The sequence below is a fragment of the Gymnogyps californianus genome, chromosome 4 (assembly GCF_018139145.2).
Source record: "Gymnogyps californianus isolate 813 chromosome 4, ASM1813914v2, whole genome shotgun sequence".
Lineage (NCBI taxonomy): Eukaryota > Metazoa > Chordata > Aves > Accipitriformes > Cathartidae > Gymnogyps > Gymnogyps californianus.
Genome location: NC_059474.1, coordinates 44385627 through 44402220, shown reverse-complemented (window position 1 = coordinate 44402220; position 16594 = coordinate 44385627). Strand labels below are relative to the sequence as shown.

The window sequence follows — 16594 nt, the reverse complement described above, 5'->3', positions numbered from 1 at the left end:
GATGGAAGAAGTTCAGCAAATTTACAAATTGCCAGGGTCTGTGAAAGAATGTGTGGAAGAGAGCAGATGGAGGATACCTAGCCTGGCTCTTTTTTTGTGCTGTTCTCGCTGTTCCTCAGGCTTAACTTGCTCCCATCTCTATTAGATTAGAAAAGAGTGTTCACCTTTGAAAGTCAGCCTTTATTCACTACATAAGGAGGATTTAGGTTTTTAGATTAAGACCATTTCCCTATAACTATAAAGAGGAATCAAGTCAACAGTAAGACACTGAGCTGTAGGAAACTAATTTAAGTTTTTGGTTTAACAAGTACGTTATCAGCACCAGTTATTTTTAGGGCACTGTGGCAGCTTTATATGCCATATATGTATAGTTGTACAGACTTGTGTCTAAGTAAAAAGTATTAAAGATCTTAGTTCTCTTTGGAAAAGGGTAAGCTTAAATTAGCCATATGTGACGGTACGTATTTGCTAGTCCTATGGACAAAGGAATGAGAGTTGGTTTCCTAAGTGTCCTGGAGGATCTGGGCTTCGTCATTTGCAGATTTCACTATAATCCTTAATGGAAGTTGACCGTGTGTGTAGGCCAGCCCAGAGAGGTGTTATACACAGGCTGTGTAATTAAACACTGCTGCAGAGTTCACTGGTAGAAATTGCTTTGTGTAAGCATATAATCTACCTGCTGCCTGCACCTATTGCTAATCTTTACAAGGAGAAGCAAAAATAGTTTCCCGTTCCGTACCACAGAAAGGCTTATCAGAAGTCTAACCTTTTCAAGCTGTAAAACAAACAGGAGATTGGTTTTTTGGTTGGAGTGTGTGTGTGGGGAGAGCTAAAGTGGCATTTCTGCAAGTGGTCTAGCCTAGTAAAATTGATATAAGGCATGACATTTGAGAGGGGGAAAAAAAGCATCAGAGAAAACATTGGCCATGTAATGATTAACAATGGAATAAAAAGGTACAAATGCTTTATAAAGCAGAGGTGTATAAGATTGAAGTTGTAATTGCTTTCTTCTGACATGAAATATACTAAGATTAGTTCTTAGGAGATTTAAATAAGTGGCCATTACCACTCATTTTCCTTCTACATTTCTTTCCCAAAATGGACTCCATTACTAATGGACTGTCACATGGTAAAATGTTTATAATATACGATTTTATAAGCCTGTACTGTACTCACAAGTACTGTAGTTGCCACAGTCCAATTACAGAGAAAACCTTTACATTCTCTAGTGACAGAATTTTAACTGTTTCAATTACCATTGACCCATTGCAGAGGAATGCACTTTTAAACAAGAAATGCCGAAATATCACCCTCTCTACAGCGGCTCTGGAAGCCAGCCTGGAACTCAGATCCCATAGATAATTAATTCAACTGTTGATTGGTATAAGCTGTTCTTGTTAGAATTCCCTTGAGTAACCAGGAATTTTAAATTAAATGGTAAATATGGTGAAAAATGTAAACCCCAAACATATTTTATAAATTCTAATTTTGTTAATTCTTAGCAGAAGTTATCTGATTACAATTTTTCTTATGCTTCCCTTAAATTCAGAGATATTTATGAAAATCTTGATTTGATAGAGAGCTCCCAGGCATTTAATATGGATGTAAGTTAAATTGTTGTCTTAACTAGCTTTATTCTATAATTCCTAGAAAAAGAAAATGTTCCACAGCACCTTTTGCAACTTAAAATCCATAGTTTTAAGGCTACATACAACTTCTGTACATGGAGCATGGAGTGTTATTAATATTCTGGAGAAAATAATCCTGCACTCTGTGTAAGAGAGAAAAATTCTGAAATGTTTTCAAAAATGTAAAGCTATTATGCTTAATTCATTGATGTGTTTACTTTTATAACGGGGTAGTTTAGGGACTTTAATAGAGTAAGGGGTAGTTACGCCACAGTCTTCCTCCTCTCCTCTTACTAGTTGCAGGGCTGCATTTGAACTGGTGTCTTGTATGTCCCACATGCTTGATAGTATTTTGTTTGCTTACATACTTCACATTATGTGGGTGTGTGCATTGCATGACTTCAGAATCAATATTTCTGATTTGAAGTTACAGTTAATTGGAAAAACTGCAATGTTAGCAGAAAAGATTGGACAAACAACATTCCCCATCTCTCATCATGTCATCTGCTCAAGGCTTGCTTAGTAACTGCAGTGTTGGTGAAATAGTTATAGCTAGAGCAAACAGAAGACGTACTAAAGCTTGAAATATGGTTGTATGCCTTGTGAGAGTGCGCTGATGCAGTGTAGTCTCAATGAAGCCATGCATGGGGGGAAGAACAAGAAAGGGCTCTAAAACTGGTGAGCAGAATACTTGGATCATCACAGATCTCCTGAGTTGTGCGTGCATCTGCTGTGCAGAGTATCTCCTCTTTGTGCTCTGCTTTCCTCTACTCCTGTACAAGACTACGATTTTACTCTTGGCCTTCTCTTAAGTGCTTTATGTATGCATTGTAAGCTATGATACAGTTCACTAGGAACTGAGGGAACCCAGTACAGTACTCTGCAATTTATTTAAGTTTGCATTCATCGCTGTGTTAAAAATAAATTGTGGTTAATTATGGATATAGCCTTTTCACTGAAAAGGCTTTGTACAGAAATAATTATTTAGCACTGAATACCTTTTTTGTATGTGTCATTTGCTGTGGCTGCCTGCAATTTTTTAAAGATAAAACCACTTTTCTTTAAATGAGGGGAGGAAAAGAATTTTTTCTGTTTCATTCCTAAAGGACATGATGACGGTGACTTTAGCCATTAAATTTTTGGGGGGCTGTGCCAATCTTTCTTTTCTCTCCTCATCACAATAACCATTTCAGTGTCAGAGAGCATATTTAATGCCTTGAATGTAGCTTATGCCTGATATTACAGTGTAGTTGTCAGATTACATCTTAGAAGCATTTTAACAAGGCAGCCTGTACAGCTGTGTTGTCTGTCTTTGTCATAAACAATCTCTTCCTTTGTCCCCTTTTATTTAAAGATTTTCCAGATCATTTATAATTCATTGAGATTTTGATGATACAGTAATTCACCTGCTGGCAGTGGTAGTGCTGTAATTTGAAAACACTGCAGATCTGATTACACTGTCAGTCATGGGATAATATTCTCAAATTCACATCTCTCGTATCACACTTGCAAAATTAGTGGGTGAAACAACTTGATTAAGGTCAAAAAAGATGACTGACTGAGGTGTGACACTGTACCAGAATCAGTTTTAGTGGTGGAGAATGGCAGGAGCTTCCAATGCTATATTTTAGTGCGAAGAGGAATTATTAACCAGTCTGCCAGCAGCTAGCGGCATGATTGACAGCTGAGATATGGGTGCTAAAAGCTTCAATAATAAAGAATATAAAAGCCTTTGGTATTTTAGGAATTTACATTTGCTTTGCTTTATTACTTGTATCTCTACAAATCACTGTTGCAAGAAATTTTGTTGAATATAGGATTTAGTTTTCTATACCAATATAAATGAGTGAGTTTAGGTCAGATCAGTCTCTCTTGTGGGCAAAGTACTAAATTAAATGAAACCACTGACGAAATTCCAGTGTGGTGCCAATCATGCCATGCCAGCTTTTGTTTTACTTTTGTTTTAATTCTTAACGGATGTGTCTAAGGGTGTGGCTAATTTTTTTTTTTCACGAAAGTAAAGTTATATGTATAATTTTGCAGTTGATTGACAGCAATGACATTTTTAAGACTGCTGTAATTTTGGTTATGTCAGCAGACAGCACACAAGTGAAATAGTTCATGGAATAAAAACACCCTGTGTAAAATGGAATGAATGTCAGACTGGCTTAAAATCATTGTTTTGAATAAATCGTAAAATAACTAGTCTGTTTTCCATTCTGCATCTGCAGTGAGTTAAATGTATTCTGAGTAGATATTGGAAAGATGCATTTTTCTCTGTTAGCGCATTCAATTTTATATTTTTACTGTATTTTGTTTCTTTCAGCCTGTGGAGAAACACTGCAGGAATCTACAGGCAACTTTTCTTCTCCAGGATTTCCAAATGGTTATCCTTCCTACACACACTGCATATGGAGAATCTCTGTGACCCCAGGCGAGAAGGTATTTTAACATTCCCTCAACTAAACACAGATACTATTTTCAAAATAAAATGTTGCATTTCTTTAGCCTTTCATTTAAGTTTAAAGCTTGCATAATAATTGAAACAATGCTATGCCATAAAAAATGGGACCATGAACTACGTGCTATTGACTTGACTTTGTTTGGTCTGTGGCATTAGAACCTCATCGTCTATTTGGTGGCTGTCCATGTGAAATGAAGGCATGATTTCAATCTGCTACATGTTTGCACCATGAACTCCCTTCAAAACTGGCTTCCTATTCAGTTGGTGGTTTGGTGTAAAGGTGGAAGAGGTAGTTCAGGCTCCTGAATGGTCTCTTCTCCAGCACAGAATCGGGCAAGCTGACTGAGCTGTGTGGGGCTGATAGCTGGGCTCTGCCTAAGGAAGCTCTTAGTATGTTGAATGAGATAGCGCTAAAGTGAAACAGTAATAATGTGGGGTAAAGAAAGTGTCATTGTAGATGTCCCCTGGTATCAGTTCTAGTGCATATAGTTTTACTTTCTGGGCATCAATTTTAGGGGAAAAAGTGGGGGGAAAAAATACTAGCTTGGTGAGAGCAGTTCGAGGAGCAAAGTGTGCCATCCTAGTGAAAGCAAAACCTGTTCTTCCTGTGTACACTTTCAAAGCGTGCTAGCTGAATCTTGTTTTAAATTACTGGCTCAAATATAAGCCTGCCTCAAAATAAACAAGGATAGAGGGAGCAATGGAAAGTTTCACCTGAGACAAAATATGCAGGGAAAAAAAAGGATATAAGTTTCTTTACAGGAAGCAGTGGCTGATATTAAGCAGTCAAATATAGCCTAAAGACTGAAATATAGAACCTATCACCAGCCTCAGTACTGGAGAGTCCAAAGAGGAAAACCCAGCGTTTGCCCCCAGATATTTCAGTCAGTTTTGTCTGTGGTCTCCACTCCATATTGGACATAGTTTTCTCCTGATTGGATTACTTTATTCCGTGTTTCTTTCAGGTCAGGGTCCTGGTAGACACCAAGAATATATGTTCTTGATATGCTAATAGATCCTGAGGTGCTGTTAAGACCATTTGCCACTGTAGGGGATGAAAGCAAAATCATTTGGAAAGCATTCGCCCTTCTCTGGGCAAAAGCCAGAGACAGGAGGAAAAAGAAACACACTCTGTGCTGGGAGGGCGTGGGTGGCTCTGCAGGTTGGCAGGGAAAAACAAATGAAAACAGATGAATAAGAGAAGGTTTGCACAAAAGATGCAAATTAATCTAGACAGGTAATTTTATGGCCCCACTATTTGTGTTGCTTCTTAGACACTGCTGTGATAACAACAAAAATGGCTTAGGTTTCTTTTCTATTCCTCAGTTAAAAAATTAAAAAACTGTAGTGTTCGTCTACAATTATTATTGGCTTTTGAAAACAGTATTAATATATGAGTTAGAAAATGGTCATGCTTAAGTATTCATAGCATACTCCAACTTTGTGCAAGTCTATCTGTGGACATTAGTGTAACTGTAATATATTTGTAATACCATTATGTCTTGAGATAGTAACTACCACTGGAGCTGTATTACACTATACAAAAGCTTAATGGGGAAAAGCCCCTGTCTTGAAGTCAGCAATGTGAGAAGACCAATTCCCTTCCCATCTTACCCCCCGTCCCAAATGGGGAAAAAGACTAAACAATTTTCTAATTGAAATCTGACGTGACAAGTCGTGTCTGTAGGGCACTGTTCTGACCTCCAGCTCTCATAGTCTCCATATAGTTCAGCAAGAACAAAGTAAATTATATTTGTGCTCATGTCAAACAGTCTGTTTTGTCAGTGCTATTCCCATAGGATATTGTCTGTCTTGAGATAAAGGACCCTATTTGCAGCAAGTACTTGATGTGAATAGCAGATAGCAGAAATGAGGTCTAAATCTTAACTAATGCTTATATCACGGTACCTTGGACACACGTTATGCATGATCTCAAATTTTCTCAGTAAATGATGATAACATATTCATGTTATGAAGGGAAAATAAAAAAATATTTAAATTTTTGTTCCTTTGTTTGCTGCTTTGACCGTGATGGATCTCAGGAATGTTGTGTGGAGGTTAGAGTATGTATAAGTACATCACATCATGTTCTGAAACGTCAGTGAGCACTTTAGTCACCTAAAAATAAACTGAAAAAGCATCAGTCCAGATTGTCTAGCTCTTGTCTCTTATTTATTGAGATTTAACATTGTGCTGTTTGAGCATAGGTTAGAGGACTTCTATCCATGTGGCTTTCTGCAAGTACAGACACTTCCGATCTTTGACGGCAGGTAATTCAAGGAAGGATGGGACTGCAGTGGTATGCACTAGCTGCAGCATTCCTTTTATTGATAGGCATCATAAATTACCAGCCCAACCTAAAATGTGTGCATGTCTATTACTAAAACAAGGCAGTTCATTCACCTTTTACTTTCTCTCAAGATTTAAGACTATATGGTAAACATCTGTACACAGTATATCTATACACAGAAAAATCTCTGGGGGAGGATGGTTTTAGTAATACTGTATGCCCTCTGCCAGGGCGAATCCTGCCTTCTGGTGTGCAGAAATTTTGTTGGCATAGGGAGTTGCAACTGTGCCAGTGGGTTTTTTTGGTTTTTTTTCAATCCGCCCTTTTGAATAGGTTACATTACTTTCCAATTTTCCTTAATGCTTTACATGAATGATAAAATAAGACAGATAAATCCTTGGTTGATGTGGGAAAAAATGCTACCTGCAGAAAACTTAGTACTACGTGGTGTTTGCTATATATTTTGTGCTTTCTTATCCTAGGCAGTAGGAGGTATGATATATTCTCTCTGACGCTGCAGTAGCACAATCGAATCTGCTGTGTAATCAATAATTCCTTAATTGTGCTGACAAGTACCCATTGATTGTTTTTCCTATGAAAACTGCCAGCCATCCTGTCCCCTTGAACAAGCTCTGCCGTGTCTGTAGCTCTATTTAATACTTTGCAGAATTGCAAATCAGAATCTTATATATTTTTATACTTGTTGGGTTCCCGACCAGAAATCATGCTGTGACAGATTGGGTTCTGCCTATGTACAGCTAATGAATTCTGGTCAATGTTAAGGAATTGCTGTATCATCAAATACCTTGGCATGTCAGAGTGAGAAAAGGCTGTGAAGGTTATTTCACATAGTTTCAAAGGTGGGGGCCATTGAGGAGGCTCATTAAATTTTAATGGTTTCCATTTAGATGGCAGCACTTTGAAACAATGACACGATCACATCTAAGTAAAACCATCCTTTTCGAAACTCTATCCTGGCAACTAAGGTTTGGAAAAAGGCAAATTTCCAAACAGAAAACAGAGAAATCTGATGTTTCAGCTGTGTCATGGAAAATGGAAAACTTGTGGCTAGACTGGTGAGGGACCTCCAGGCTCTACACAGCTGAGCCAATGGAGGAGGTATAGGATGTGGCTTCCATAACTTTCTTCCAACAGAGCCAGCTGGGTTAGCTTAAGCAGCTGTGGAAGGTAGCCTGACCTTAACCCAGCTGTCTGCATCTCATCTGGGCAGAGAAAAAGGCTCCCCCTTGTGAACCTCTCTGCCTGCACATCTGGGGTGAGGTGGGATGGATGGAAAAGGACAAGGAGACTGCTGAGGGCAGTAGGGTTTTCAAGTAGTATGGCTAGATACAAACAGAGATACCTACCTATGGTCTGAGAAACTTAGGAAAAAAAGAAGGTAAGAGTTTAGAAGGAATCTGAACTGCAAAGTGGATGAGCCGAGAAGAACAAAAGTTTTAGTTGGTGGGGCCTCTTTATTTGAAGGACAAGTTGAAGAAGAAACAGTCTGCAAAGGACAGACAGAATTGCTGCATGAATGAAAGAATATACAGGACCTCTCTGCCATCCTCAGAGGTAGACTTAAATAGCACTTAGAAATGTAATAAAAAATTGAAGCAGAGGAAAGCATATGAACAGTTGTACTTTTACCCAGATGTGCGTATTTCTCATGGAGAATAACATGGTAAGTACGTGGTTGTGGAATTCTGATAATATTTGTGCATTTATTTCTTCAGTACACGTCCCTGAAGGAGTGCCTGAATAGTAAAGACAAAATGCCCTGTGGATTAGACATCTGGGAAAGGGTGCACATAAGATAGAAGAAATTTGAGAGGTGTAGCAGTAGGCAAAAGCAAAGAGGTGAGTTGTGAGGTTCCCTTTCCGGGAAGGAATGGCACGGGAAGTCTGCGTCCAGGAAATAAGACAGGGAAGTCGAAACAGGAGGTGCTGCAGTTAGACTAAAACAAGCATGAGAGCATGTGGATGGACACAACCAGAGTAACCTAGTGAATGCCAGCTGACAGGATCAACTAATGCTTTGATGCATGCCATTTTTAGGTAAACAGTGTAATAGTCTGGAAACTGACTAGTATGGCATTGAAGGATTTCTGTCAATTTTCTCAGTGAAACTGGAAAGAAAACAGTCTTCCTATTTTGCAAAATTAAAAAAAAAAAAAAATTCTTCACCAAGGCCCTGGTGAAAAACTGGCAAGGGAAAAATGGGAGCCATCTGAAGAGCCATGTAGCTCAACAGTTGGACTGAAAATAGAGATTGTTAGGTAGAAACCCAGATTGTAGTGCCTGCTCTGCTGAGAGTGCGTCCAAAGTGTGTGCTGTGCTTACCTGAATCATTCCAATTGTCCCTCTGCTGTTGAAGTTTGTTCTACTTAACCTGACTAGCCACATCTGAAATGGGAAAGGAATCTTACAGTCTAGCTCACAGAACTTGCAGAGTTGTAGGAGATCTAGAATTAAATCTTGGATGTCTCAAAGTTGGAAGTTCAAATCCTTGGAGTTCAATAGTGGACTGTCTGGATGATTTGCTTACTGGCATTCACAAAAAAAAAACCCCAAAACCCAACCCAAAACAAAACCAAAAAAACCTTCCCAAAAGACACAAGCAACACTCCCTCCTTTCCCTCCCCCTCAATTCCCTACCTGCTCTAGCTTTAAAAGCACTGATTTGATGTATTTTCTATATAAAAACTCTTCATTGTTGTAATTCACTGAATGATTAAATGGGTGAGCATTTCATTATCTTTTTAAATTCCATGCTTATGAACACATCCCCTATCTACATAATACAAGATAGTAATTGAAACTATTTTTTTTCATTAGGACTTAATTTGCTTTGTTTTTCAAAGTTCAGGGAAAAGGTATCTATATTGAAAAATAGTTCAAGATATTAGAATATCTATTACTGTAAACCTTTCAGTGTAAGGAACACATTTTTCTTAAATATATTCATTTCTACTGTAATTTCTGTCGCAACAAAGAGAAGGGATTGCACAGCAATTGTGTCTGATTTCAGATTAGTCCATTTTCATCTCTGAGCTCAGGAAGGAAACCTACAATATAATTTGATGACTATTCATTGTTATAGGTCTTTATGATTCAGAGTGCCAATGGCACCCTGGACATGAGTTAATATTATCTAAATATATTTCCAAAGTATCAAACTAACACTGAAGCAGACATTCTTTTCATATAGATCTGAGACTAAATTATTGCTTCCCTTTGTGGCCCTAAAATGACAGAAGGAAGGGGACAGAAGAGAGAGGGTAGGCTGTATTTGTTGCATCTGCTACACTAAAAACGTACCAAAGCTGCTTGCAGGATGTTCCCACGGAGAGCACAGTGCTAGAGGCAGGCTGCTGTTTAAGCAACCCTTTTGCAGGTTTTGTGGATGTGGTAGCAGCTTGTGGATATAAATGTTTGGCCATGCTCAACCATCAGAACAGGTATTCATTTATTCAGTGCTGTCCTGATGGTCCTTGGCATGCTTCATGTCCCATACCTTCATCCCACAAGGCTGTGGCTGCCAGCATAATGTGCCTCACTGTACAGGACTTCTGGCTGTTGGGTTTTATGTATAGCCTTACAGATATTTTCTGTTTCCCATGGCATCATGGTAGTAAAGGCAAAAGCTGAATAGAATCACCTGTGAGCTTGGTCTTCCACCCAGTCAGTCAGTAGTGTCAGCACTAGGGGATAGGGGAAGATACAGCTTTTAAGATTAAGTCAGGAAGTTTCCCATTCTCCATTGAAAACAAAAGAGGTTTTTGAGAATGTAATTGCTTGTATGTATGTACTTAGTTATTTTTTGTGGAATGTAAGTGAAAGCAAAACCCCTGCTAGCCTAGTGTTAAGACACACAGTGTTTTGCTCTGAAAGATTGTCTCCGTTTTGCAATGTTTGGAGAAAAGTCTTACTGTGACTCTCTACCACCTACACACCCAAACCACTGAGCTTTATGTTATCTTTAAATTAGCTTCCTCCAATAGCTAATAGTTTTTACCTTCCTAAAATTAAACAGTCTGAAAAAGTTCTGCCTTTCTGGTTTAATATTGTACTATGTTGTGGTTGGAGAGACACATGGTGCCTTCAGAGGAGATGGAAGTAAACCATCCCGTCTGACCATCTGGGCCCGTCGATCCAGTTATGGTGCTGTATTTCCTCCTTGCAGCTGGACTAAGGGTAAATTGCTCTCCTTTCAACTGACACTCACAGCTGCTTCACAGGCTGCCATGGAGATATATTTTTGCAGTATGAGGTATTTGCTACTGCGTAGCAATTCATGTTTGCTTTATAATAGCAGGTTTTGATTGTGAGTTCCTAGGATCAAAGCTAAAAATAAAACCACTTCTATGCTCGTATGTGAATAAAGAAGATTTTTAGTTAGGTTGAAATATTTATTAATCTACACTGAGGAACTGATTTGGAAGAAGATGAATTCTTTTTCCAAATACACCTAAATCCAATGAAAGGGCATGAATTGGAAATTATTTTATAATACAAAATATGAATGATTTTTAATCTTCTTGTTTGGACTTATCCCTGAAATTGCAGGACATGATGCTAAGACTGTCCCAGTCCGTCAGGGTCCAAACTGTAGCTATTGTCGTCCTGTGATCCAGGATGAATCCTATTCCTGTGTTAAAAGTGTAAGTTTATGGCAGTTTAGGATTGGTATTTCTAAACCAAAGTGGGATAATGTAATGGTCTAGGGTAGTCCTGATATTAAGTATTGAAAATATGCCTATTTACAGATGTGCTCAGTAAAATTGGGAGTCCAAGTTCAAAAGTTCCAGAAATGCACAGAACTCAGATTTCTGTATAAAAAGCTTTATTATAGTTTCATTAAGAGTCATTAAGGGACTGTGTACCATTTGTTTTAGTGATATTGCTTTCAGCATTACTGTCCACCATTGTCAATATTTAACTTGTCTGAAAGTAAATGATCTTGTCAAAACAGTAGTAGAAGGAAACACAAACCAAAATAAAACAACAATTTTTTTTTTTTTTACAGCTATCAGTGCTGATTATAGTCAGAATGGAACAGAAGAGGAATTGGCAGGAGAATTATCAAATAACATACTTAAAATTATATTAGCACATTATTTTACCTTATTGGCATTCTCAAATTTTTATTTCTCAGTGAAAAGCTCCCTGTAAGCAATTAAATGTGAATAGTCTGTCTTCAATCCACTCAAATATGTAAGATTAAATAAAAAACTTTTAATGTTCCCAAACAACTTTTACTTACTATAAGAAATAATTGAGGAGAGGTTAATTAAGTGTCTAAGCAGTTGGAATCCTGTTACAGGTGACCACTCTGGCTTCAGTTCTGCAGAATGTTTTTGTGATCGTTTTCTAGTATTAACCACACGTGATTTAATTAGGTGTTCTCCTCTGATTGCAGATTGTTTTAAACTTCACTACCATGGACCTTTACAAGAGCAGTCTCTGTTGGTACGACTATATTGAAGTAAGAGACGGCTACTGGAGAAAATCACCTCTGCTTGGTATGCAACTGCTGAATGCTGCACTGACCATAGTTACCATACTCATTGAGTTCAGTGGACTTGCTTGCTGTGGAACCCACAATAAACCTCTTGGTTTTTAGGTGTCTAGAATGTATCTAAACTTGGGGATGGGAAAAAACTCTAAATGGCCTCAAATAAGTAGTTTATTTGACTTCAAGCCTCAAGCCTTCCTTTCACTGCAGCTAGCTGTTATTCAGCTGCACGTGTGGAAAGATGAAAACTACAAAATGTGTAACTTTTTGCATTGCTTATGGGTATTGAAATACAAAGTTGCCATAGTTTTGTTCACAGAAATGGGGAAATAGTATACAGACAAATCTGTAGAGCATGTGATGGGAAATCCATAGAACATATGATGAGCACATGCACTGTGGTTGAGAACACCCACTGTAGAGTTGTACTTATGAGCTCTGTTCCTGTACTTTTTAAATTATGAATAGAAGACTGCTTCTATTTCTTCTTTGCATGTCTTTCCTGCTCTTGCAGAGAAAAGACATGGAAAGCAATAATGAACTAAGTCTTAGAGTTGCAACTAATATGCAGGAAGCTGCAGCCATCCTTTTCTTAATCCAGAGGGTTGGTGGGGAGATTTCACACCCCATAACGCCACTGCCCAATCCAGAGGCTCGGTTTGACATCCCGTGATCTTCTCTGATTGAAACTGGGGATTTCAGGCCATAGGAAACATGAATGTCTCCAACTTCTTGGGTCAGTTTTGTTGTTGTTTTTGGAATGAAGACTAAAACTATTTGTTAGTGTCCTAACAGCCACAATTTAAAAACAGCAAAAAAGAAAGGAAAGGAAGCAGGTACAGAGGACAGCTTTTTAACAGTAGTGCCTATTTTCTTGGCCTTCAAAAGAAAAGAAAGAAGAAACAATTAAGACCAGATGGTAATTACCCTTTTCTCCAGTTCCCTTCTCTGTCGCTTAGACAAACAGCAATTTCAGCTACCTAGGCTGAATTTAAGAGGATAATATAGTCTAGGGTCATTTGGATGTTAGTTTTTAAATCTCTCTGGTCCTTAGACACAATAAGCAGTATTACTGTGACCTAGATTATGATTCTCTCAAGATTAGTACTCACTTTCCCCTTCCAAAATGCCCGGGTTTGTATGTATAAAAACAAGCTATAACAATAATTTTTCTGCTTAATTCCCTGAGGGTTTTATACTTAAACTTGTGAGCCTGAATGCAATGAAAAGAAGTACTGAAAGCTTTATAATAAAATCTTTGTGTATTAGGTCCTGATCTGCAGAAACACATGTGCTTAACCATAAGTGTGTGAATAGTTCCACTGAGTTGGTTATGCTACTCCTGTTTATAATGTTAAACACTTGTATAAATGTTTGCAGCGTTTGGCTTCAGAGGCGGCAGAAAATGCAGTTACTGGTTGCATGTTTTTAGGCAGGTTTTGTGGTGACAAACTGCCAGAAGTCCTCGCATCCTCCGACAGCAGGATGTGGATCGAGTTCCGCAGCAGCAGCAACTGGGTTGGGAAAGGTTTTGCAGCAATTTATGAAGGTAAGCCTCTTACAGCATTAAAAATGACTTGATAATGGAGGAAAAATATTAACTGGATACCTTTGGATATTTAAAAAAAAAAAAGTCAGAAATAACCTAATATGAAATCAGTATTTTATTACTGAAAGAGACAGTAGGTGTTAACTTACTAGACAGGACGTTTTGGAACTCTTCCTGTGATCAGATTTCAGGTGACCTCTTTTCCAGGGACACCACTGACAATATCCATAAGCATTTTTTACGGGTTGTTTAATTAACTAAATGTGCATGTTCTTGTGCTTAGTGTGTAGAAAGATTTTTTTTTTTTTTTTTAGTACTTTCTGTTTTTTCTTCAGAAAAATCTGACTTAAGTTTTCCATATGCTCTGGGATTACTTAGTAGAGACACTCCCACACACTGAGTATATTAGCAAGTCAACATTCACCTGTTTAAAATAGAGTCTGTTTTCTTAAATGTGGTATCTATGGTAGTAAACTGTATGATTTAGTTGATGTTCACAGATCTTTACGTGATTATCAGTATGCACCCTGAAAAGTGCATTTACTTTTCATGAAAATATTTTTAATTTATATTAGCTCTTTCTTCAAATTCAGTGTAAGCTTGAAGTGATAAACTGTAGATTAAAATGCATAGATCATTATAAAATATGAGATTTGTCTCATTTGTCTCTTTCCAAAGGTTAGTAATTATTAATGAAGAATGTTTATTAAATATATTTCAAAGGTGAACAAAAAGTAAAATTTAATTATTTTGATCTTTTAAATATATTCTGTAAAAATTTATAGATTCAGATTATCCATGATTCCAAAGTCTTCCTGAACATTTTAGACATGTTTAGAGCTATTAGAAATGCTGAATTATATTTGCTAACTGAAATACATATAGTGGTTTAAATGGATTATGTTTTCAATAATTTGTCCTTGGTAGACTTTTTACGTCTTCTCCAGAATAATCTTACCATTAGTTTTAAAAAGGGGAGCATAAAATGTCAGTTTGGGCATGGGAAACAGATTATGTCATTATTGACAGTAAGAATTTTATGCTTTTATCAGCTATCTGTGGAGGTGAAATCCACAAAAACGAAGGCCAGATCCAGTCTCCCAATTATCCCGATGACTACAGACCAATGAAGGAATGTGTGTGGAAAATAACAGTGTCAGAAAACTACAATGTAGGATTAACCTTTCAAGCATTTGAGGTAAAGCCTTTTAACTGATCTCAGAAAAGCATCTAGTGGATAAGTGACAGTGACATTTAAGGGAATCCTCATTAAACCTGTGAATGAATTTAAGAATTCTCTATGAAAAATAAGCTCCAGAATCCAAATCTACTCTCCATGAAACCTTCCTTTCTACAGAAATTTCCAAGATTAAAGTTTTTTCATGTTTTCTATGCTATTTGAAGTAGAATGTTTAAAGTACTGACAATAGTCACAGTTTAGCAAATACATAATCCAGTTCAGCAAGGCTGCTTTAATATTCTGTTAAATAATTGGGATTTTTTATCTTTGCTAAATCTTATTGTTAAAAAGGAATGTCTATCTGGAAAGAAACCACTGTGGCTTTTTGCTTCTGTTTTGAGAAGAAAGAAAAAAAAAAAAGCCTACTTAAATTTAGTTTACAAACCTATATTTAGAGAGGGAAGAAAAAAGCCATGGTGAGTCATACTTGCGTGTCTTTAGTGTACATCTCTCTGTGTATAACACTGCTAAACAGTGGTAAACTATTGTATAACAAAGAAAAATAATATTTCATACATCTTATGCATACACAATATACTGGCTTGAAGTTTGTAGATAAATTTAGTAACATACTTTAAGTTCACTTGTTTTATTTGAAAATGCTTCAGCAGTAATGACATGAAGAACACACTTTTTTAAAATCTAAACTTCTTGGCTTTATGGCGCACATAGATATAAACACAGATATAGTAAATATAGATATAATTTCCAACCTGTAATTTTTGCCTTACAGACAGACTTCAGGGGTATGGCACATTTTTGCTATGACTGATGAAAAGTCTGAGCATGAGATAACAAGGGTTTGGGACTTTATCAGCAATTATGAATATAAACTATGGAAATTTTAATAATTTCACAGATTCTACTTCACTTTCCCTTTTTCATATCCGAATTAATGTTGGATCTAGTGCAGACAAGATCAGCTCTCCCTGCCCAAAGTGTTTTCCAAATGCCATTCAGACTGCATGGCCTGGCTCAAGATTACTTAACGTAGTATGTCAGTCTCTCTTTTTAAGCACTGTTGATAATGAACAATGTTTTCCGTAACTTTATATAATTTTCTGACTAGATATGGAGCTTTTCTAGTCTGCCATTGGTGCCCAGTATTTTTTAGTGTGATCCCAAGAGAAATGGCACTATGCCTCTGCGTAAGAGAGTTGCCACAGTATTTGATCCACATGCAGATGCTCAGCGTTGGTCTACACGCACAGTACATTATCGCTTGAAGTGACCGCAGTTCAGTATCACCTCTGGGAGAATCAAACTTCCATCTCTTCTTATCTTTCAGGACTTTTCTCTAATCACCAAACTATGGACTATTTGCAAGTGTGAAGATGATATGTTCATGCCTCACCATATAGAAAATAATTAGAAGCAAAGGACCAGCAAATGAGAGCACAATTTAGTAGGCTAGTGGTTAAGGCTGTAAAAAGAAATGCCCATTTTTTTCCCCAGACTATTTAGTATTATGGCACTCTCTAAACGTGAAACATGTGGACTGACACCTCATAAGAAGAACGAGGAAATTGAGCAGAAGTATAGTTGAGTGGTAGTCTCAAGTTAGTGCCTCTGCTAGATGTGTTTTGAAAGGAAAAAAAAAAATTTCCAACAGTAGGGACTTGAAAGGTACATACTCTTCCAGGGAGAGTCTGAGCTGTGATTCCAGAGTGGCAAGATGCCCTTGAGCACCAAATGAGGTGCCCCAGAAAGGCACAAAACTTCTGTTATATCTGTCTTCGCGGCATTTCTTACTGGCTAGTCCACAGGGCTCCCCGCTGAGAGTGAGGGTTGCTTTGGAAACTGCTCTGAAGTGCCTTGCCTAGACATTCACCATTGGGTCTGATTTCCATTTCAGGTCCAAGCGCCTGAACGTAGGTGTTCTGTTTTTTGGTACTAAGTCCCTCT

General features: G+C 37.6%; 1 protein-coding gene across 1 annotated transcript in view; it reads left to right on the top strand.

Annotated features, from left to right (window-relative positions):
- Positions 1 to 16594, top strand: part of TLL1 (tolloid like 1) — a 139388-nt gene that overhangs the window by 89757 nt on the left and 33037 nt on the right. The window contains exons 9-12 of the mRNA XM_050895765.1: positions 3955 to 4070; positions 11805 to 11907; positions 13333 to 13449; positions 14502 to 14647. Coding sequence (XP_050751722.1) covers positions 3955 to 4070; positions 11805 to 11907; positions 13333 to 13449; positions 14502 to 14647 — 482 coding nt within the window. The remainder of the gene's footprint in view (positions 1 to 3954; positions 4071 to 11804; positions 11908 to 13332; positions 13450 to 14501; positions 14648 to 16594) is intronic.